The 24,148-nt window shown below is 36.7% G+C and overlaps 1 protein-coding gene across 3 annotated transcripts in view; it reads right to left on the bottom strand.

Annotated features, from left to right (window-relative positions):
- Positions 1-24,148, bottom strand: part of PDS5B (PDS5 cohesin associated factor B) — a 188,921-nt gene that overhangs the window by 130,899 nt on the left and 33,874 nt on the right. For all 3 annotated transcript variants that reach the window (XM_066381007.1, XM_066381006.1, XM_066381005.1), the window contains exons 2-3: positions 6,372-6,498; positions 1,823-2,026 (exon numbers count right to left, since the gene is read on the bottom strand). In XM_066381007.1, coding sequence (XP_066237104.1) covers positions 1,823-2,026; positions 6,372-6,479 — 312 coding nt within the window. In that variant the 5' untranslated portion in view covers positions 6,480-6,498. The remainder of the gene's footprint in view (positions 1-1,822; positions 2,027-6,371; positions 6,499-24,148) is intronic.

Below are 24,148 nucleotides of genomic sequence, written 5' to 3'. Positions count from 1 at the left end.
AGCATATTTTTTAAAAGGGAAGAAATGTAATATGCAGATGACTAAGCAGATTTTCAACCTTCAAAAATGGTTATTTTGAGGGTCCTATATAAAATACATCCTCCACAAATAAGCCCTTCTGGTTTGAGTGAGGAAACTAAGTGTCATGCTGATTCTACCTAGAGACGGAAAGACAACAGTCACTCACTGAAATCTCTCCAACAACCACTGACCGAACATGAAGTCAGGCGTAAAGGATTTTCCACAGACAACAATAAATGGACCGTGGACAGGTGAGAACCAAAGTAACACAATTTTCTACTATTACTACTGTAAAGAACACTAAACTCTCATGTAAATAAACTGAAAACTATTTTATAAATGTTTAGAATAAACACCCTCAAAATGAATAATCTATAAGTACTCCAATAAAATAAAAAATAGGTATTTATCATTAAGACCCAAAAAAATTGACCAGAATAAATAACTCAGCTCTAAATTTTTCAGCTATGAAATAATCCAAAGACTAATTTAATCTCAGCTCTTCAAAGTTCTTCTGTAAATTGTTTTGTTAAATATAGAACAGATCTGAAGCTGTTCTTTTAGGAGGATTTTTTACCACCCAAAGCCTTGACACAGGTCATGATTATGCAAACTGAGAAATACACATGAGAGATAGACAAAATCATGTAGCAGTACCTTAAGTTACACCTTCCTTTTAATGTGAATGCCAAAAAGACACCTGGTGATGTCTATAGCCCAATCAAATTCAATCACTCCTTAAACCTAGTACCTCCAAATGAGATGTTCACAATTAGAAGTCAAAATACAAACCTGGGTATATAACTCCACACTATTCACTGAGCTACTTTAAGTTTCTGACCATTCTCAACTCTGACAATTCAATTCCACTCTTAAATGACATATATTACCTCTACCACCCTCCATCCTAAATTCTTATACCAATTAAAATGTAAAACAAGCATGCCCAAACAAAGTGTTCAATACTGAAATTCAACACACTTGACCAAATGAGTAGGTTCCTCCATCCAATTATCATGAAGCAACTGCATGAGTTCAAGAATCAAAAGTCTTGGTCATTTTTCACCACTGTAAACTCAGTTCCTGACACATTTCAAGTCAATACCGGTTAAATAAAATAAGCCTAAACCGTCATTTTTTTCACACTCAGTATTAATAATCTTCCTATGGACTCATTCTCTAACCCATAATTTCCACAACTATCTTTTATTGTTTTTGGTTTTTCTAATTTTCCTCCTAACCTACTTTATTCATTACATTTACTGCATGCTACCAGCTAGACTTACATTGTTCCACCTCTTTTATCATCATTTACAGACTTTCCATTCATATGGTTTTATGTACAACTTCTGTAATCAAGTACTAAGTGCCTTTTGCACCTTTTATATTCAAATTCTATTTATTTTCTTCAACATAATTCACATCACACATTTCATTAAATGAATCAGGATTCATATAAATTCAGGTTTATACTAGATACTGCCTTTTAAATAGTAAACATGGGCTCTAATATGAATTTTCAAAAGGGAAAAGTATCCCACAAGTGATACTGAAATAGAGATAAAGATGATATAAAATGTATAAAATAGACTAAAGATCACAAATTGTTTTACAAAAGCAAGTACTAAATTGGTGATAGGGTTGAAGGGAGGAAGATATAAAGAAAACAGAAGTTTAACAAAGGATTACTATAGCTAACATCAAAAAATCCAAATAAATTACCTAAGTACTTTAATTCCCATTTTAGTTAGAAAGACAAATAAAAGTATTAGTCTTGGCAGTTCTATAAATCAGTACTTGCCTTTAGTTTATCGGGGGATGTGTAAGGAGCTTCAGGAGCATAAATCCTGAAAATATCAGCAAGGCAACAGGCTACCAAGAGGCGAACATCTTTATCAGGATGCTTGAGGAAAAAGTCTGAAGCAAGATGTAAAGCTAGGTTTAAATAAAGCTCCTTTTCTTCTTCAGAGTCCTGGTCCATATCCATGAAAGTTTTCACAACCATCTATACAAACACACAATCATCAAATAATGAAATCCTTCATGTAAAAATAGGCATTTGAAATAAAAGCCGTATTAATTGCAAAGGATAAGCTTCCAATAATTATGCTTTCATTTTCCCCTCAAAGTGTCTGAGGGAACAAGATCATTCTAAAACCATAGGACAAATAACTTTTCTTCAAAAGACTAAGTAAAATACTTTTAATTTACCCATCACACCTGCTAACCAGATTTTAAAAGTTTAAAACTACCCTTACACAGCGTTCTGGTCTCACTGTTACAGTGAACTAAAAGAAGTATGATCTTGTTAAAAAGCAGCATCTTTTAAAATAATTTAACTGAAACATATGTACTCTTATTGATTAATGTCACCCCATTAAATATAATTTCTAAGTATGTATAATCTTTTTATTAGGATAAAAAGTATACCTCTAAAAAAAAAACCTAAGATGACAATTTATTTTCCCATCTGAGCCATAAACCACTCCAGATACATGGATTTATATATTCAACTAATAATATACATGTATATACAGACTCAAGAAAGAATAACAGGGATGCATCCATGAATGTGAAGAAGCTATCATGACAGACTACCATAGTACCCAAAGCAGTATTTCTTGTGCCACAGTAAAAGAGAATATGATCTGGATAGTTCATTAGTAGTACTTACTCAGTGGCATGTATAAAATGAGCAGAAGGAACCTACAGGAAATGGTTCCTTTTTCAAAAACATTTACATAAAAGAAGTGGGATGAAAACAAGAATTGGGACAAACAGTACAGTCTAAATTCTGTGAAACGCTTTCTCTAATTTCAGTATTAGTAGTTACCATGAACCCTCAGTCTGTACTATTACAACTTCAAATGAGATTTAACAAAATTGTCCAACTTGATAGGAACAGGAAGGGTGAATATCTGGTGTCCACTAGGTGGTGCTGCAAATACTAATCAGCCAGTAGGGCTGGCCAAGTATCAATGTCTGTCTATGACTTGGTCCTGGAGACAAGGTTTCCACTCTGCTGTAGAGCTAGACTTTGAGAAATAAATGCCCCATGTCTTAACTGAATTCTCAGAGCCGCCGTGTGAAACAGTGCTCCTCACAGAGGAGACCTTCAGTTCTACTATTTCAGATGCCAGAACAAAGAGCGGACTAAGCCTTCCAGTCTAGTACTATAGTTAGTTTCAGGGTACGTTGTCCAGAACTACTCTAACTTTTTAATTTTATTATTATGATATATACTTTAATGGCCTAGTGCAGTGGTCGGCAAACTCATTAGTCAACAGAGCCAAATATCAACAGTACAATGATTGAAATTTCTTTTGAGAGCCAAATTTTTTAAACTTAAACTATATGGGTAGGTACATTGTTCATCGAGATAGCTCCCACACATGGTATTTTGTGGAAGAGCCACAGTCAAGGGGCCAAAGAGCCTCCGCATTTGGCTCGCGAGGCGCAGTTTGCCGACCAGGGGCCTAGTGTATTATAAGAAGAGATAAAGAAAAAAAAGACTTGCATGCAGAGAATTGTTTGTTTCTCTACAACCTCATCACAAAAGAGTAAGAGGTTATGTATATTTTGAAAAAAATATTATAGGAAACTAGAGATCATATAAACAGTGACACCTTATATATTAACAAAGTTATAGTTTATGACACATACAGCTATACATTTGTAAAAAATTTATCATCATCCCACACCAAATTCTGTTTTTATTCCTCTAAGAAGGTTGCTAAAATAACGGGAAGTATAACATAAGAAAATTAAAGAAGATAAAGTATATAGACCAAATTATTGCTGGGCATAAATGTCTACAAAATAATGAAAGCATACTACAAACACTAAAAGTTGGCACTGTGCTAGTCATTCTAAGACTAACAAGTTTACTCAAGAGCTAGATAATGGGGATTCCTCACTAGGGTCTACAACTTGAATGGTGTTATAAACTCACCAATAATTCATATAAGTCCTCTAAATCAGTGGTCCCCATGGACCCCGGTACCGGTCCGTGGGCCATTTGCTACTGGTCCGCAGAGAAAGAATAAATAACTTACATAACTATTTCCGTTTTATTTATATTTAAGTCTGAACGATGTTTTATTTTAAAAAAATAACCAGATTCCCTCTGTTACATCTGTCTAGACTCACTCTTGACGCTTGTCTCGGTCACGTGATATATTTATCTGTCCCACCCTAAAGGCCGGTCCGTGAAAATATTTTCTGACATTAAACCGGTCCGTGGCCCAAAAAAGGTTGGGGACCACGGCTCTAAATTACAAAAGATGTCCGAGAAAATCACATCTCTAAGTCACTAAATGCTAGTCAGCTTGTAAGTGTAGTCTCTGTGTTTAACATTAGTTTCTTAGCAAATATGGGGTTGTTTACCTATGATTATTGAAATATAAACAAATCTGAGGAAATGAATGTATTTGCTTCTCTAAAAATCCTACAGGTCAAGAGAATGTAGATATACAGAAAATGAGAAATATCATATACAGAAAGTTTATAGCTTAATATGTTTAATAAATATACAGAAGTTCCTAACTAGATAAAATATCCACATATTGGTAAATTTAATCTTCTCAAAGACATTCAGTCCTTTAAATAATAAACATCTGATATCTGACATCCTAATAGTTTATGCATAAAGCTATAATACTAAGGCTTTACATCAAATTTATAGTAGTATTAGAGTCCTTTTCTTCTGATGAAAATAAACCACAGAGCAATAACTATCAAGAGTAACTTTCTTTAAAGTTCCTGGGCCTTCAATGATTAAGGCAAGTTTTCCAGGCTTGAAATACAAGTACATAATAATATACCAAGCAAAATAAATGGCTAAGTAGATACAATCTGGATGGCAAAAAAAAACTCAAAAATAAACAAATGTGAACTAATAAATCAGTTTAACATTTTCCTTGGCTACTGTTACTTCTATCATTTTAACAATCTCAAGAAACCATCATTGCCATGAAGAAAAAGATGAAATATTACTCAAGCACACACACAAAGAGACTCCAGTCATAGAGTAACTGCCTCATCTACAAAGTTCATCATCAATCTTGAGTCATTGCTACATGTCAGAAGCAGAGAAAGAGTAAAGCTCTTTAACCTACTCTCAAATAACTTAATAGAAAAGTAAAATACAGCCTGAGTTCTCAGTACAAAAACTTAAAACTTCCCTTGTCAAATAAAAATAGTGGCTTTTATCAAATAAATGAGATACAGGTGTAGGAGACAGTTTTCTATATATAAAAATAAATGAATATTGTCAATTTGTTCTTTATACACAAGTATAGGAGGTGTAAAAATATCTAAGCTTTACCCCTCTAAGAGGCTCTCCTATGAACAATAATAGCTAAGGAGACCCAATAGTTCTTTATTGCCTCCACTTTTTGAGATCCTTTCCCTGCCATTCTCTTCTTTGATTTGCTGTTTCAAGTTACCCTAACAAGATACAATTGTCCCTTGCCATACTGTGGTTCACTTTTTTTTGGTCTCACTTTATCGGGGATTTTTAAATTGTACATATCTAATTTTGCATCAGGGATTTTTCACTATATCACGGGATTTTGCAGTATGTATTTTTATATATTTATTATTTTAATTATTTTTGTGGTAAAATAAGCATTTTCTAGGCTAAAAAATTGAAAAAATATAAAAATATATTAATTAAAACATATTAAAATATTACTATATATTCACTGGTGAGTACCCATAAGAATTTTATATGTTGTTAAAATTACATAGGTTTAAAAGTATAGAAAGTGTTTAAGACCATAGGAAGTGTTTATAACAGTGTGGGAAAGATTTATAAGAGTGTGGAGAGGGTTTATAAAGCCTTAAAATATGTATAAATAATAAAATAAATATAAGGTTGCTACTTCACGGGTTTTCGCCTATCGAAGAGGGTTCTGGAACCAAACCCCCGTGATACATGACAGACCACTGAATAGTCTATGTGAGCACCGCACTCTAAACCAGGGGTCCCCAAACTAAGGCCCGCGGGCCACATGCGGCCCCCTGAGGCCATTTATCCAGCCCCCGCCGCACTTCCGGAAGGGGCACCTCTTTCATTGGTGGTCAGTGAGAGAAGCATAGTTCCCATTGAAATACTGGTCAGTTTGTTGATTTAAATTTACTTGTTCTTTATTTTAAATATTGTATTTGTTCCCGTTTTGTTTTTTTACTTTAAAATAAGATATGTGCAGTGTGCATAGGGATTTGTTCATAGTTTTTTTTATAGTCCGGCCCTCCAACAGTCTGAAAGACAGTGAACTGGCCCCCTGTGTAAAAAGTTTGGGGACCCCTGCAAACAGATGTCCAAAAAACAACACAATTCTACTCACCTTTAATCGTCTCACCATCTCCTCTTTAGATATTTTATCTGAGATTTCCTTGACACCAGGAGGATAAGTAATTTTTCCATCATTGGTCCTTGTCTTTGAATGAGCCATGATGGAAATATTTTTACTCCTAAAACAAGAAAGCTATTAAACTCAAACCAAAAAATAAGTATAAACAACATACACAGTAAACATGAAAAGTAACCTGCCCACCCAATAATTTATACCTCCTAATTTATAGTAATTTACTTACCTAATTAATGAAAAGCATTTTACTGAATATTTCCCAATTTTTTTTTTACGAGGGACAGGAAAAAGAGGGAGATGAGAAGCATCAACTTGTAGTTGCTTCACTTTAGATGTTTACTGATTACTTATCATGTGCCTTGATGGGGGGGGGGGGGGCTCCTCAAGCCAAACCAGTGACCTCCCTGCTCAAGCCAGTAACCCTGGGATCATTTTGATGATCCTGTGCTCAAGCCAGTAACTCTGCACTCAAGCTGGTGACCCCCTGCGCTCAGGTTGCTAATCCCCCGCGCTAGCCAGTGACCTCAGAGTTTGAACTGGGGCCAAATTCGTCCCGGGCCAATGCTCTATCCACTGTGCCACTGACTGGTCAGGCCACAATTTCATTAGTGGCAAGCTAGTTTATCTACACTAACCCTCCAACTACAAAAATTTCAAATGACAGATAAAATACCCAGAATAAGCATATTTTTTAAAGCACCACAAATTGCTTGGATCAAAATCTAAGAGAATACAGGAATCCAGAGAAGTAAGTGGAGCACTGGAGCATTATATTATATCCATTTACGCTCAACTATCCTGAAAATTCTAGTTAGTTTGGTGTTCTTATGGGGCAAGAAGAGCAAGAAAATCTCAATCTGTCAAGGTAGAATGTGAAGTAACAGACCTTTCTGGCATTTATGTGGAATATTATCCCACACTCAAAAAGATAGCACCAGCAAGAGAGAGTAAACCAGAAATCAAAATGTGTCCATGCCCCCATCATCACCCACGGGGACAAGAGAGAAAGCTGCCTTGGTACTAAGCAGAGCATAGTAATAACTGATACAAGGGATCAACCCCCTAATTAGTGTTGGCCATGGGCCTGCACATTTACTGCGGTTCACATTACCTAAGTAGTCCAGAGAACCTCGGCATGTGAACGCGGTTAACCCCAACCAATAGCACCTCCCCAAGCATCTAATATCAATAATTCCAAGTCCTGCCTAGAGGACAGCACCTTTATTCTATGCCTCAAGGAAACCCCACTATGATGTTTCTAGGACAATGAGCATTATCAAGTCAAAAATAACCACATACCTAAAAAAACAAGGCATTGTGAGCAAGAACCTGCAGAAACAGTACACCTCAAGAACAGATCCACAAAGACTTCAGATACTACAATTATCAAACAGATTATAAAACTACTGTTTATAATCAACAACTCTAAAATATCTACAAGGAATAAGAATTATAAAAAGTAAACTAAAAGATTTGAACAAAAAAGTGGAACTTCTGAAAATAAAAAATGAAGAATTGAAAGCTATTAAAATTAGTGAACTAGAAGAGAGGTCAGAAGAAATTGTCCAAAATACAGAAAACAAAAACATAAAAAATAGAATGAAATGAAAAAAAGAAGACAGAAAAGTTAAACCTGTGATTCATGGAAGTACAAGAAGAAATGAGGCAGAAGTCCCTATCTGAAGAGAGTATCATATATCTGAAGAGTATCATAAAATATCAACCCACAAATTCAAGAAGCAAAACAATTAAATTCAAAATATTAATGATAATAATTCCAGGGAAAAAACCCAAAACCTTAAAGTAGACATATTACTTTGACAGAGACAGCATTAAACTTAAACTAATAGGTGACTTCTCAACAGCAACAATGTAAGCCAAAAGAAAGAAAAATATCACACTCAATGTGGGAAAAGAACATGACTTGCAAAGCTCAAGTTTATATTCAGGGTATATAATTGTCAAGAATATGGTGAAATAAAGACAACTTAGCCAAACAAAAATCAAAAGCTATAATAAATTTATATATATTATGTAGAAAGAACACTATGATCAGGTTAAAAGACCACCTAGATTTTAAATTTTCAATATAGAGAACTTACAAGAAACAATAAATGCCATAGCTACAAATGTTCAAAGTAAAAGGATGGAAAAATACATCAATGACTAAACAAAAGAGAGCACTTCAGCTGAATATAAATTTTAAAATAAAAATGTAGGCTCCAAGGACCCACTCCTTGGTATTTATTTAACAGAAACATATACATGTGTCCATCACAAGATATATATAAAGATGTTCATAACAATACCATTTACAGTAGTCAAAACAAAAACCACAAATGCTTAATAACAGTAGGATAATAGGTAAACTGTAGTATACTCATCACAGGAGACTAGCATACAATTACTAGAGTAAATAAACTACAGCTTCACACAATATTAACATTACAAAGAAAGTTACATGAAAGAAGTCAGACACACAACAAAATGTAGTGTAAACATCTCTATAGGAATTCAAAAACAATGAAACCTAACCTATTCTATTAAGTTAGGACAGTGAAAACCTTTGGTGGAGTTAAGAGGGGATTTTTTTAACACAGGTATGCCATTACTATCTGCATGCTGGTTATACCGCTGTTTGCATTTTAGGTAAGGTTACAGAGCTAGACATTTATCATTTTTAAAATTTTCTGAACTGTTATACTTCAACAACAAAAAAGAAAATCTCCAAACATGTAAAATTTTTAAAGTATATCCTAATAACAAATCAAAAGAAAAACAAGCAAAGGATCACAGGTCAGTCAAAAATCGCAGGCCAGCCCTGGCCAGTTGGCTCAGCAGTAGAGTGTCCATCTGGCCTGTGGATGTCCTGGGTTTGATTCCCTGTCAGGGCACACAAGAGAAGTGACCATCTGCTTCTCCACTCTTTCCCCTCCCTCCCCTTTCTTTCTCTCTCTTTCCCTCCTTCCTCCTGCAGCCATGGCTCCACTGTCTCGAGAGTTGGCTGTGGGTGCTGAGGATGGCTCCTGCCTTCTGCCTCAGGTGCTAAAATTAGCTTGATCCAGAACAACAGAGCAACACCTCAGATGGGCAGAACATAGCCCCATAGGCAGTAAGGACTAGAAAGAGGAGAAATCAATACAGTAAAGCCAGTTAGGAAACTGCTACCAAATCCCAGGTAAGACATAATGAGGAGCTGACTGCAAGCGGTGACTGAAAAACAACAAAAAGTAATTCAAAGACTGAATGATTATAAAAGAGGATCACAAGATTCAAAGCTCTTGTTCCCAGCAAGTCAATTATTTAAGTATTTATTGAGAATTTATTTGGTACAATATACTACTACCCTAGGCATTAGGAATGCAACAATAAGCACAACAAACTCTCTGCTGTCATTGTAAGAGAAATAGGAAAAAATCAGAGTAAGATCAAACCTTGGAAGAAATTATGTTTGGTTAAGAAGACAACTGGCAATGTTAGATTTAAAGTTCTAGAAAGTCAATGCCAGGAAATACTCTAGGACCATTTATAGCTTATGCTTTGTGAGTTTACAAGATCAGTAAAGAAAATGTGTAGGGTGAGCTGGGATACCAAGACTAAACCTTGAGGAAATATCTATATTAACATGGAAGTGAGAGATAAATCATAAGGAAAATGGAAGATCAAGAAAGGTAGAAAAATAAGAATAAAGTGTTTTTAAAACAAAACACAAAAAATGTTTGGAGATGGAAGAATGGTACATGGGACGGTACACAGTGCTCTTCACATCAGAAATACGCATCACTAAATAAAAGATACAAAGGACCTCACCAAACAAACAGTCTCTTGGATTTAGTAAGCTGACCTTTAAGAAATGTGTCCAAAAAAGAGAAAGAATAAACACCAAGCTACAAGGTAAGAGAAAAAAGGTGGAAAGGACAGAAGGGGAGAGAAGATAAAGCAGAGGAAGGATGGAGTAGAAGAAATCTTTCATTGCTATTGGAAATCAACAGAAAAAAGATATTGATATATAGCTGCTCCTCTGAGGTTAAACGAGTCAGAGGAATTATCTGACCTAATTCCTTTCATCTTTGTGGAATTTCAATTATCACATGTAAGGTAGGGTTGATAAAATGAAAATGAGAAAATAGTAACAGTATTTAAAAAATACTCTATATAAAACGGACCTGTGTCAGAATCTATATTTGTACTGTATATACTATAGAACAGAATGCCAATTAATTTCTTTCTCCATTTTGAAAGTTTAAGTTTTTAATTTACCACCAATTTATGGTAAAATTATTATAGGTAAGACTATAATAGTCTAGAATTTACCTGCTTCTAAAGGGTAATTTGAAACAAATCCTTTCAAAAAGCACATCTTAAAATGATATGAATATTTTTATATTTACATTTTTATGTCCATATAAACAGTAGTAAAACACAGTAAATACTATAATAGTAAAGAGTTTATACAACCATTGAATAAGTTCAAATAAAATGGTCATTAATTAAAGGAAACATACTGTTTTTGTTTTGGGGGGATTTTTTTGCAGAGACAGAGAGAGGGATAGATAGGGACAGACAGGAACGGAGAGAGATGAGAAGCATCAATCATCAGTTTTTCGTTGTGACACCTTAGTTGTTCATTGATTGCTTTCTCATCTGTGCCTTGACCGTGAGCCTTCTTACTTGACCAAGTAACCCCTTGCTCAAGCTAGTGACCTTCGGTCCAAGCTGGTGAGCTTTTGCTCAAACCCGATGAGCCTGTGCTCAAACTGGCAACCTCAGGGTCTCGAACCTGGGTCCTCTGCATCCCAGTCCAACACTCTATCCACTGTGCCACTGCCTGGTCAGGCGAAACAACATACTGATTTTTTAAAAATCAAACTAATAATCCAAGTAAGGAAAAAAATCAAGAGATCATTAGATACTAAACAAGAGATAGCAGTAAAAATATACAGATCCTTTCAATGAATAGAAAGGAACAAAGCATTGACTGAACTAAAGAGCAAGGGCAAGAGCAGTAGCAATAATCATTTTTTAATTGATCAGGGAAAAAATAAAGGCAGAGATCTTTAATTTTCATAATGATTTTTCTTAAAAATCTATTATGTGACAAGAAGTTCAGAGTCACAGCAATCAAATCAAACCACTATTAGAATCCCGACTTGGCCATGTTTATTTAGAGCTGTTTTCCCTCCTGGGACTTTACTCCAGGTGTGAGGTTTAATTAGGAAAAAAAAAATTTTGTGAAGAGTCTGGTTAAATGCAAGACAGTCTTCCTACAACTGGCACCTCTTACGACCAGCAGATGGCGCCCTCCATAAAGACAACCCTTCCACTACATAGTCAGTACACAGAAAAAGAAGTTAGGCTTATTCTTGGCCAGGGACAATTAAAAATTAATGGGAGTATTTTCTAAGAGAAAAAGAAAAAAGACAAATTATGTTATTATCCCCTAAGGATATAACCTTAAGACCATATTTATAAATTTTCCAACTATTCAAACAAAAACTTGCTTTTTTCTCCCTACACACAATGTCAACACTAATCCATCGTTTGGCTTGAGTTAATCTTTATTAATTCAAATTAAGTGTACTTAAATTATCTCTATGTATTCTGGTAAAACAGAGTAGGTAATTTAAAATACTTAAGGAAGTCCTTTTAGAAAGCTGACCATTCTGTTCATATTTTTGGTAATGTTTATTTATAAAAGGTTAAATATGGTTTTACTCTCTAGCCCACATTCTTGTTAAGGACAATCAATGTTTTAATAGGGAGTAGTTACAAACTAACCTGCTCAAACAGAAAAAGAACCCCAGGCCCTAGAGCGTCTCAACTAACTCGTTTCTAACAGCACAGAAAATGTGTTGAATCCCTTTACAGTAATACTTTTTGTACTAATAATGGTAGTATCTTCCCATTTATTGAATTAGTAGTACTTCTCTAGTAAGTAGCCAGCTCAATGTCCCATTCAGTGGGGGGATAAAATTATGGACTTGGTCATTCAACTCCAACCTCAAGCACATCTTCCTGAACAGCCCCTCTCCCTCAGCCTCCCTCTGTCACTGAGTCATGGAGCTGTCCAACAGGCACCTTCCTACTATCCCATCACTAAACGTACTTGCCCACCCACTGTGTCTAGACCCATTCCCTCAGCCTCCCTCTGTCACTGAGTCACAGAGCTGTCCAACAGGCACCTTCCTACTATCCCATCACTAAACGTACTTGCCCACCCACTGTGTCTATACCCATTCCTTGCTTCCTTCCTGTTACCAGAAAGTATTTAGCCCCTCCATCACCAGATCAAAACTTAAGCCCTCCACAAGTATATAAAATTCCATCCTCTACAAGTTTCTTAGAGACATTCACTTCTCTCCTGTTTCCTCAGTTCCTACCACAATTGATCCTTTCTCAGTATTCAATAATGCTCTGTTCTTGAGTAGAGGAAAAGCATTCAGGCAGGAAGGAAAAGTGTTCAGGCAGGAAGGGAAAGAAAATACAACACACCTGCTTAGACTACAAATACCCCACCCCAGCCACTGCCTTCTCTCTCAAGTTACCCTCACAGCCAAGCTTCTCAACGTCATCTATACTGTCTGCCTTCACATCTTCAGTTCCCATTCACTTTCATACCAGTTCAATCCTGCTTCTAACATCCCCCTCATCACTAGCATTAAGCTTCTGCCATAACCGTGGCAAACTTCAAAAATAGCAGATACTCTTTTCCCGGTATCTACACTCTTGCATTGTGACTTTGTTGTTCCTCCCATCAAGAAGCCTGAGCTTTTTTCCAGCCCCGAATTTGGCATGTTCTTCTAACTTGCTTTGGCCAATGAGACACTGGCAAGCTTACTAAGTGCTGGTGCCTTTGGGTTTACTGACTTGCTCCGACTGGAACTCTGCTCCTAACAAGTGCACAAACCCAGAAGTTATCCCACTAGAAAATGAGAGAATATGGAGAGAGGCCCAGGAATCCCAGCTATGATCATCATGAACAAGCCAGCTATAGCAACCCACCAGGTGACCACAGATGTTTACCTACAGATACCTGAGTGAGACCAGCTAAGGTGACCTAGATCATGACTGTCCAAGCTAAGCCAAACTCAAACTGCCAACCTGCAGAATTGGGAGCAAAGTAAATAGTGTTTTAAGCCTTTAGTTTGGGGGCTTATGCAGTAAAAGATAACCTTTTAAAAGTCACTGACTTCATGTTGCCAAATCAAATGAACACTTTTCTAATACTTATTTTATTGATCTCAACAGTATAACATAGTTGAATGCAGCCACCTGCTTAAAACACTTCTTTCTACTACAGTTGACCTTTTCCTGACTTTTCTCGTTCTCTACTGGACATGCCTGTGACCACTGTTTCCTTCTCCTGCACAAGTTCATTTCCAACCACTTTATTCACTTTTTAATCTGTTTCTTATTCCAAGGCCTCTGCTCTAAGCTTTCTTAAAGCTACTCCAAAGACTTTAAAATAATAAATACACACCCCACCAAGAGCTGTCTTCTGAACTCCTATCTATAAATACAACTGTCTACTAAGTCAGTGGTTTTCAACCTTTGGTCCAACAGAAATTTTGTACTTTTCCGCTAAAGAGTTAACCATCCTGACAAAGAGTCTATAATCATTAGGTCTATAACCTTCATACAACATCAAGGTGGTTAACTCTTTCTCGACCTGAGGTTGAAAACCACTGGTCTACTCCCAAAGGTATCCTGAACACAAAACACCCAAAACTAAACATACTTTCTCCCAACTTCTTCCCTCTCAAAAAAAAAAAAAAAAATCCTTTTTCAACCTTCTTTCTGTATATGATGCCTTAGTGAACCCTGACTTGTTTTGCTGAGAAAACGGGGAGAGACCTTTGACAATTCTCTTTCAATATTTAAAAGCCAACTACTAGTCCTGTAAAAGTTACCTACAGAAATAAATGAAGCCTGTCCTCATTTGGCCGTCACTTCACCACAACCTAATCTATTTTTTTTTTCTGTGACAGAGATAGAGAAAAGAACAGATACAGACAAGACAGACAGACAGACAGAAAGGGAAAGAGATGAGAAGCATCAATTCTTCATTGTGGCACCTTAGTTGTTCATTGATTGCTTTCTCATATGTGCCTTGACCAGCAGGGGGTGGGTGGGGGAGACTACAGCAGAGTGGGTGACCCCTTGCTCAAGCCAGTGACCTTGGGCTTCAAGCCAGCAACCTTTGGACTCAAGCTGGCAACCGTGGGGTCATGTCAACCACAACCTAATAAGCCACCTTCTAATTCATTCTTCAGACAGCAGCCAGAGTAATCTTAATATGCTAATCTCTTCATATCACTGCCTTACTTAAAATTTTTAAATAGGTTTTCACCGCCCTTAGAATAAATTCTAAATGGACTAATTTGACCACTTTCTCACTGTGCTGCAGTTACCTCTTTTGTCCTTAAAGGCACCAAGTTAAGACGGGTCTATCTCAGTATCGCTATTCTTTCTCCTTCAAGAATGTTTCCCTCCTGTCGCTCTTCTCATGCCTGGCAAACGCTGACTGGTCAAGACTCCTGTGTCACTTTCTCAAGCACACAATGCCAAACTGCACAAGCTAAATGAAATCTCTGTTACATGCTCTCACACCACCCCTGTAGTTTTCCTTTAGGGAACTTACCATAATTATAAATATATATCCTCTAATATCTGTTTCTCCTTCTCAAGTGTAAACTATGTAAGAACAAGAATCCTATTTTGTTTGGCTAATGCCTAATACAACCGTGGGCAAGAAGCAAGAGCTCAACAAACATTCTTTATTTTTATTTTTAATTTATTGAGAGGAGGGGAGGCAGACAGATTCCCACATGCGCCCCAACTGGGATCCACTGGGCAAGCCCACTAGGGGGTGATGCTCTGCCCATCTGGGGCTTTTGTTCCATTGCAACCGGAGCCATTTTTTATCACCTGAGGTGGAGGCCATGGAGCCATCCTCAGCTCCTGGGGCCAACTCACTCCAACCAAGCCTCGGCTGCAGGAAGGGAGAAAAAGAGAAAGAGAGAAAAGTGGGGGGGGGGGGGGAGGGGTGGAGAAGCAGATGGGCACTTCTCCTGTGTGCCGCGACTGGGATTCACACCCACACAACAGGCCAACACTCTACCACTGAGCCAACAGGCCAGGCCTTCAACAAACATTTTTAATAATAGAATGAGTCAGATAATTATGCCCAATGTTTAAATGGGGAAACTGAGGATGAGAGATGAATTATGCTGAAGTTTCCCAGCAGCTGAACTAGAACTAATCCATGATTGCTAAGGCCTGTCCCTTAATGGTTCCCAACCTTTGGAGCACACTTCAATCCCCTAATATTCAGGTCAAAACACCTGCACTTGAAAAAAGTCCCATGAAAACTTTTATAAGCAAAGTTGAGTAACAATGCATCCTAGTAGCCCAAAAGTGTAATTCATAAAAGCCAAAAAGTGTAAAAAATCTAAGTATCTATTAGTTGGTGAATATATAAACAAAATGTTATATTCATGCAATGAAAATACGAACAAAAATAAAAGGAACAAAATACTGATATACAACACAACATGGATGAACCTTAAAAACATTTAAGTAAAAGAAGCCGGACACAAAAGACTACATATTGTATGATTACATACACATGAAATATCTGGAAAAGGCCAATATACAGAAACAGAAAATAGATTAGTCAGTGTGTGGGGCTTGAGGGTGAGAAAAGAGTGACTATAAATGGACAAGAATGATCTTTGGAGGACAATGGCTGCCCCCTAAACTTACCAAAAATCATTGACTTATACACACGAGTGTTCTAAAGGAAACACAAAAGAGAGAATAACTCATTCCAACAAAGATGGAAGAGAAAGCTTTAAGCTGCACATCACAGAGTTGGAATTGAAGCTAAGCTCCATAAAACAACAGGTGGCTAGGTGAAGATTTTGGGCAGAGAAAACACTGAGCAATGAGCAAAAGCACAAAGATACGCCATATAGGAAGAAAGAAACAAGTACTGTATAGTATCTCTTAGAATATACATGTGTTTCCAGAAAAACCTCACATTCTGCCAAATCACACTTTCAAAATAATGGACAGATCATAAAAACAACAACAATCCTAATAAAATACTAACATATTTATTCTCCATTCGCCTTTGTTCCCAACATCATAAACTAATTCTTCATCCCAAAATCTTGGAGTCAGGCTTTCCCTTTAAAGATAAGTCTTTGAAAGTACTTCTAATAAGAAAATTCTTAACAAAATTAAAATCCAGTGACAACATTCAAATTTTTGTTAAACATGGGGAAAACAGCTTCACGGTGCACTTTAAGCTGTACCAGAGAGCTTCATATAGGAAGGTTAAGGAGTCTTCAAACTATTAGAGCTTCTGCTTATAATAAACAAAGGCAATTCTGCATTAGAATTTTAGGCTTTTTTTTCTCTGCACTTGTATCTATGGATCATTTACAGGACCTATTTACCTTCATAGCACAATAAATCTAAACTATCTAGATCTAACAGAACTTCAAACATGATTCCCACAGTTTAAAATCTTTTTAAAATTTTTATTGAGGTATAACTGACAAATTAGTTTCAATTCATATATACACTGGATTAACATCCATCACCATACATCATTACAAATTTTCTTATGAAGAGAACTTTAAAGAGTTACACTCTTAGCAATTTTAAAATGAACGATAGTGTTAATATAGTTACACTGTAAGGTACAAGCTGTACATTACATCACCACATTTATTTTTGTAACTGAAAGTTTGTACCTTTTTATTTCTTTCACCTTATGACTTATATTGTAACTGAAAGTTTGTGCCCTTTTGACTTCTTTTACCCTCCCCCTAGACTCTTTTAACAACCACCAATCTGTTCCTTGTATCTTTGAATTAGAACTTTTTTTTTTTAGATTCCATATAGAAGTGAGATTTGTCTTTGATTTATTTCACTTAGCATTTCAGTGTTCATCATGAAGTCACAGTGGAGGGTTCCACCGTTTTTATGGCTGAAAACCACATACCACATCTTCCTAAATCATTCACTCACCAATGCACACTGAGGCTGTTTCCACGTCCTGAATATTGTGAATAATGCTGTATTGAACATTGGGGGCTAGATAATCTTTTCAAATTTTTGTTTGCATTTCCTTTAGATGGCAGTTCTATTTTTATTTGAGGAACCACCATACTGTTGTCCATAAAGGCTGCACCAATTTATGATTCCACCAAGGATGCACAAGGGTTCCCTTTCTACACATTCTTGCCAACTCTTGTTATGTCTTGTCTTTTTGATAGTAGCTATTCTAACAGGTGTGATGTGATATCTCACTGTGGTTCTGAGTTGCATTGAATAGTTTCAGCTGTTTTCTCAGTATCTTCATACACTGTTAAAATATTATCTTTGGAGGAAACACTGTCCATGAATGCTTCAAAACATTAATGTGCTGGAAAAAAGACATATATGACCAATGATACTTCTGCATCATATTAATATCATTTCTCTACTTTTATGTTACAGAAACATGCACTGTAGCAGAATGATGTTAAACAGCATGCTTTAACTAGACCCACATGTGCACGTACTTGTGAAAGTGATATTAAAAGAAATTGAAACCAGTTAACCTGAGGTTCCAAATCCCTGATAAGGAGTTCGGTTTTTCCCATTAGAGGGCAGTTATCGGCTGTTTTTCTTTGTTCTCTAAAGAACATTAAGAGCAAGTAGATTTGTATTTTAGAATTTCCAAAGACAAAGACATATCGACTGAAACATAAGAAGATGGCAGAAACATGAGGGACTGAAGGGCCTCACAGAAGCAATAACAAGGAAGCTCTGAACTACCCGAAGAGAACATACTAGATAAATCAGTATGTAAAGATACAACATACAATTCAATAGTTTTTGATATAGTAATATTTCATTATAAAATATATATAACAAAGTTTGCCATTGTAGCCATCTTCAAGTGTACAATTCAGTGGCATCAATTACATTCAGATGTTGTACAACCATCACCACTATCTATTTCTAAAACATTTTTAATTATCCCAAACAGAAACTTTGTAATCATTAAACAATACCCACCCATTTTCTCCTTTCCCCAGCCCTGATAACCTCTAATCAACTTTCTATCTCTATGAATTTACCTATTTAAAGTACAACAGGTTCTTTAATAATACAGCTCCATTCAGCATTGTTTCATTACAGTGTTCAGCATAAGGTTGATGAGATGCCACAGAAACAATTGGTTTTGTTATATGTTACTCTATCACAGTTCCAAGAATCTATGGGTGACGTTAAGTGAAGACTTACCATGTCTCATGTAAGTGTAATCATATAATATGTGCCCCTTGCACTTATTATTAGTTCACAAGACCATACAGGCTTATTTCACTTATCCATGTTAAATGTTTCAGAACTTCATTCTATCTTTTTATTTTTTGACTTAGAACCAACAAACATTTATTTCTCACAGTTCTGGAGGCTGGGAGCCCTAGATGATGATGCCAGCAAATTCACTGTCTGGTGATAGTGCACTTTCTTTTTGCTTTTTTTAAAATTTCAATTACAGTTGACATTCAATATAATATTAGTTTCAGGTGTGCAGCATAGTGGTTAGACATTTATGTAACTTATGAAGTAATCTCCCAGATAAATCCAGAACCCACCTGACACCACACATAGCTACTACAATATTATTGACTCTACATCCCTATTACTACTTTGTAACTGCCAATTCGTACTCTTTTTTTGGTAGATGATTTTATTTATTTATTTATTTGAATTAATTGATATGGCATTAGTTCACAAGACCATACAGGTTTCAAGTGTACAACTCAATATAACACCATCTGCACACCACATCATGCATCTTCCACCCCAAGCAAAGTCTTTCTGTCCCCACTGCCTCTACCTTTTGTTCACCCTCCTTTCCCTCTGGCTATTGCTACACTGTGATCTGTGTCCATGTTTTAGATACATAAATTTTGGCTAATCCTTTCACCTTCTTTCATCCTGTCCTCTCTCTCTCTCTCCCTTCTGACTGCTGTCAGTCTGTTCCATGTGTTCATGCCTGTTTCTATTTTGTTCATCAGTATAATGTGTTTATTACATTCCACATGTAAGTGAGATCATACGGTATTTGTCCTTCTCTGACTGGCTTATTTCACTTGGCATTATCATCTCCAGGTCCATCCATGCTGCTTGCTGTTAAAGGTAAGAAATGAGTTTTAGTTATTTCTTTCTTACTTGTCAATGCAAGCCAAAGTACAGTTAGATGTACTTGAAGTATGATTCAGTAATAACAATTCTATAGGAATGGGAAGCCAACACAAGGCTAAAAACTCAGTGATCTGAACGTTTGTTTTGATCTAGAAGAAAAATACCCAGAACAATGATTCTTCAAATATATTTTAATCATAAAACTCATTCTTCTAACCAAAATCTTCTAACAATGTCCAACATATTGAACAAATTAAGAGAGTTGCTCTGGCTGAATTGAGGGATGGGTACCCAAACGTCCCCAACTCCTCTTGTTAAGAAAGTCCCCATGGGCCTGACCTGTGGTGGTAGATAAAGCACCAACCAGGAATGCTAAGATTGCCAGTTCAAAACTCCAGGCTTGCCCTGTTAAGGCACATACAAGATGCAACAACTTCTACGATTTGATGCTTCCCACTTCTCCCTACCCCATTCTCTCCTCTCTAAAAAAATAATAATAATAATGATAAATAAAAATCAATAATAAAATCTTATTTTACAAAAAGAGAAAAGAAAGCCCACAGGACCCTATTCTGAAAACCACTGGTATGTCAAATATTGTTAGAAATGTAACAACCTTTTGAAATGTACTAGTACTATCTATTCAATGTTAATGACACATTTCCTTCAACTCAATAATTCCTCTCTTCCAATTCTGTCTAGTAAGAATAAAATCGCCTGACCAGGTGGTGGCGCGTGGATAGAGCGCTGGACTGGGATGCCAAGAACCCAGGTTCAAGACCTCAAGGTCGCCAGCTTGAGCACGGGCTCATCTGGTTTGAGCAAAAACTAACCTAACCAGCTTGGACCCAAGGTCTCTGGCTAGAGCAAGGGGTTACTCGGTCTGCTGAAGGCCCGTGGTCAAGGCACATATGAGAAAGCAATCAATGAACAACTAAGGTGTCGCAATACGCAACAAAAAACTAATGATTGATGCTTCTCATCTCTCCATTCCTGTCTGTCTCTGTCTATCCCTCTCTCTGACTCTCTCTCTGTCTCTGTAAGGAAAAAAAAAAAAAAGAAAGAAAGAAAAAAAAGAATAAAATCAACAACATAAAAGTACAAGAGTATTTTTTTCAGCACTGTTCATAGTGGAAAAAAAGAACATGAAAAAATGCTTAACGTATCAACAAGGGTACAGCTAAATGAAGTGGAAATACCATGGAATATTATGCAGTCATTACAAACAACAAATTGTATCAGAGCTTCTATACAAGCAATTTTCAACCTTTTTTAACTCAGGGCACACATAAACTAATTACTAAAATCCTGTAGCACACCAAAAAGTATTTTTTGGCCAATCTGACAAAAAGAAATAGGTATAATTTTGATTCATTCATCCTGGATGACTATCAATCTTTCTTCACAGAACCATTAATGAATGGTTACTAAACTGTTACTAAACTGAAAATTAATTTTTGACCCCCTTTCTATATATTTTCTCAGAAAAACTAGCAGCAGAAAGAATGTCAATATAAAAATGATTTTGCTAGGTATTTCATATTAATCACCTGGCAAACAAACTTTCTTCTACTAAAAGGGTAAAAATTCAGAAAATAAACTACAAAAAAGTACAAATCTGAAATAAACTTTAAAATATAGACTCTCTCCTGAGATTCAAATAGACAGCTAGCAGATCAGCTTTGTACCAATACCTGTAACTGTACCTACAAAGATGGCTCCATCTTCTGTTCTATAAAATGCAGATAGTAACTGTAAAACCAGTAGCCACGGCCACCATCACAGCTGCCTGGCCCATACAGGTTCGAATTTGATTCAGACAAATGGTAACAAAACAATGGAACCAAGAACTGGTGGGCCATTAGCTTTAATCCTAGCTTGCACCCGGCGGACAAGAAATACACACAGTGGGAAAACACTTCCCTTGCCATTCAGGGCTCCCAAAGCCACTGACTTATCCGAGTATTCCTAGAATCAAAGATTTCTACCTCACCAGCCTTATTCACCTCTGTTCCCCATCTCCTTCTCTCTTCACAAACTCTGCACAAACTGGCTTTTCCTTCAGCACTTCATCATCTTGGCTGCTTCTTCTTGCAATGCTAATTGCAGGAACTGAGAGAGCAAGCCCCCGGTCTGCCCCATTTTATAGTGTGGAAATCAAAACCTTTAATCCAATATACAAATAAGGAAGTCTGTGATACAAAGCCACTTATCTGAGGCATAATGGGATTCCTCATAAGAGTACACCACCCGCCTGACCTGCGGTGGCGCAGTGGATAAAGCGTCGACCTGGAATGCTGAGGTCGCCGGTTCAAAAAAAAAACCCTGGGCTTGCCTGGTCAAGGCACATATGGGAGTTGATGTTTTCTGCTCCTCCCCCCTTTCTCTCTCTCTCTCTCTCTCTCTCTCTCTCTCTCTCTCCTCTAAAACGAATAAATAAATAAAAATTAAAAAAAAAAAAAAAAAGAGCACACCACCCCACATCATACAACAGTCAAGGGTGTGGGGGAAAGCTTAGTTTTAAAACTAAGCCTTAGGCTATAATGACTTTGCCAGCTTACAGCCTGTCCCCCACACACAATGCAAACTATAAGCAAGCAAACAGATGTATCATATTTATAAACTTATTTGACCAACAGTAACTATTTGAACTATTTGTTCAGTTGATGTATAAACTGTAAAGCACTATACCTGCAGTTACTACACTGTGCATCAAGACCTCTTGGAACACCCCGGACACCACGGCAAACTCACAGGCATCATGGGATATTATTATTATGAAGAAAAACAGCGATCTTCAAGATCCATCAGACATCGGGTGAACTTCTGCCACAAAGTACTTTCACCTCAACATTCTATACTCCTTCTGAAGGTACCGTATCTTTGAGAAAATGTGTTTGAGGCAGTTGATATGATAAAAAACAAAAAAACACCACATGAAAACCAATGTAAAAGAGAAAATGAGGGCAGCAGTGTCTAATTTGATTCTAAGACTTGAGATCTTGCAATGCCCAACAGGCAAGCATATCCCATCAGTAAGTCACCTGTTATTTAAGAATAAAAAATAAGTATTTTTCCTTTTGATGTATGTGCAATTCTTAGACCATAAATAATTATTTTATTAAGCTATTTGTACCTAACTGAAACAGAACTGTTAGGTATCATTCCTTGCCTCTATAAAAACGACAATGAAACACTAAGGCAGGGGTCCCCAAACTACGGCCTGCGGGCCCCATGCGGCCCCCTGAGGCCATTTATCCGGCCCATGCTGCACTTCCAGAAGGGGCACCTCTTTCATTGGTGGTCAGTGAGAGGAGCACATTGACCATCTCATTAGCCAAAAGCAGGCTCATAGATCCCATTGAAATACTGGTCAGTTTATTGATTTAAATTTACTTGTTCTTTATTTTAAATATTGTATTTGTTCCCGTTTTGTTTTTTTACTTTAAAATAAGATATGTGCAGTTTGCATAGGGATTTGTTCAGTTTTTTTTTATAGTCCGGCCCTCCAACGGTCTGAGGGACAGTGAACTGGCCCCCTGTGTAAAAAGTTTGGGTACCCCTGCACTAAGGGCATTGTGAGCCAAGAACTATTAGGAACCTCTCACTGCATGTTTACAAGTTTCTCAACAACATTTGCAGTAGCACTATGGAACAACATCTCTACCCTATCTTCACTGGTAACAGGGTTAAGAAAGTTAAAAACTGAGAAGACTGAAAGAAAACATACCAAAAATGAGGATAACAGACTGCTCTCCCTCATTTCATTCTAGAAAAGGAGCTGACAAAACTAAAAGTGAAATACAGTAATTAAAGGGCAAAATACCCAACGGTTGCTTTATTTAAAGACAAGGCTAATTCAGTCTCAAAGCCTTGGTTATCTCAATGGTTTTCAAACACTAGCAGCTGAGCCCTACTTTGAAATAAAACTCCCACCAACTCTTACGTTTTACAAAATACCTAAAAAGCAGAGTTCTCAGCAGCTGAAGGGCAGCCTAAGACCACAGTGTGGCCCTTCCTCCTCCACACCTGTGACAATATTCACTGCAACCGCTGGGTTTCAACAAATAGTTTAAAGTTTGCAGGGAAAAGAGCCAACCTTCCATTAGAGCAGCTCACCTTTATAAATCTCATTTAAATAAATGTTTATTTGGAAAAGCACAGGTTACAAGCCATAGCCTAAAGTTAGAACAACTTTCAAACTCTTTAAAATCACAATACAACTCACTGCATAAATATATGTTTAAAAAAAAAAAAAGGCCCTGATTACATAATATTCTTCTTGCATGTAATTCTTTCTGAGATTTTCTACCATTTGAAACCAGTCACAGCCCTGGCCAGGTAGTTCTATTGGTTAGTGTCACCTAGATATGTCAAGGTTGTGGGTTAGAATCTAAGTGTTAGATCACTGGTCAGGGCACATACAAGAAACAACCAATGAAAGCATAAATAAGTAGAACAACAAATAGATGTCTGTCTGTCTCTCTCCCCTTTCTCTCTCTCTAAACTCAATAAACAAAATAATAAAAACAAACCCCATT

The sequence above is a fragment of the Saccopteryx leptura genome, chromosome 4 (genome assembly GCF_036850995.1).
Source record: "Saccopteryx leptura isolate mSacLep1 chromosome 4, mSacLep1_pri_phased_curated, whole genome shotgun sequence".
In the NCBI taxonomy this organism is placed as follows: domain Eukaryota; kingdom Metazoa; phylum Chordata; class Mammalia; order Chiroptera; family Emballonuridae; genus Saccopteryx; species Saccopteryx leptura.
Note: the sequence above shows the minus strand (reverse complement) of the source record. Positions and strands in the feature narration are given on the sequence as shown.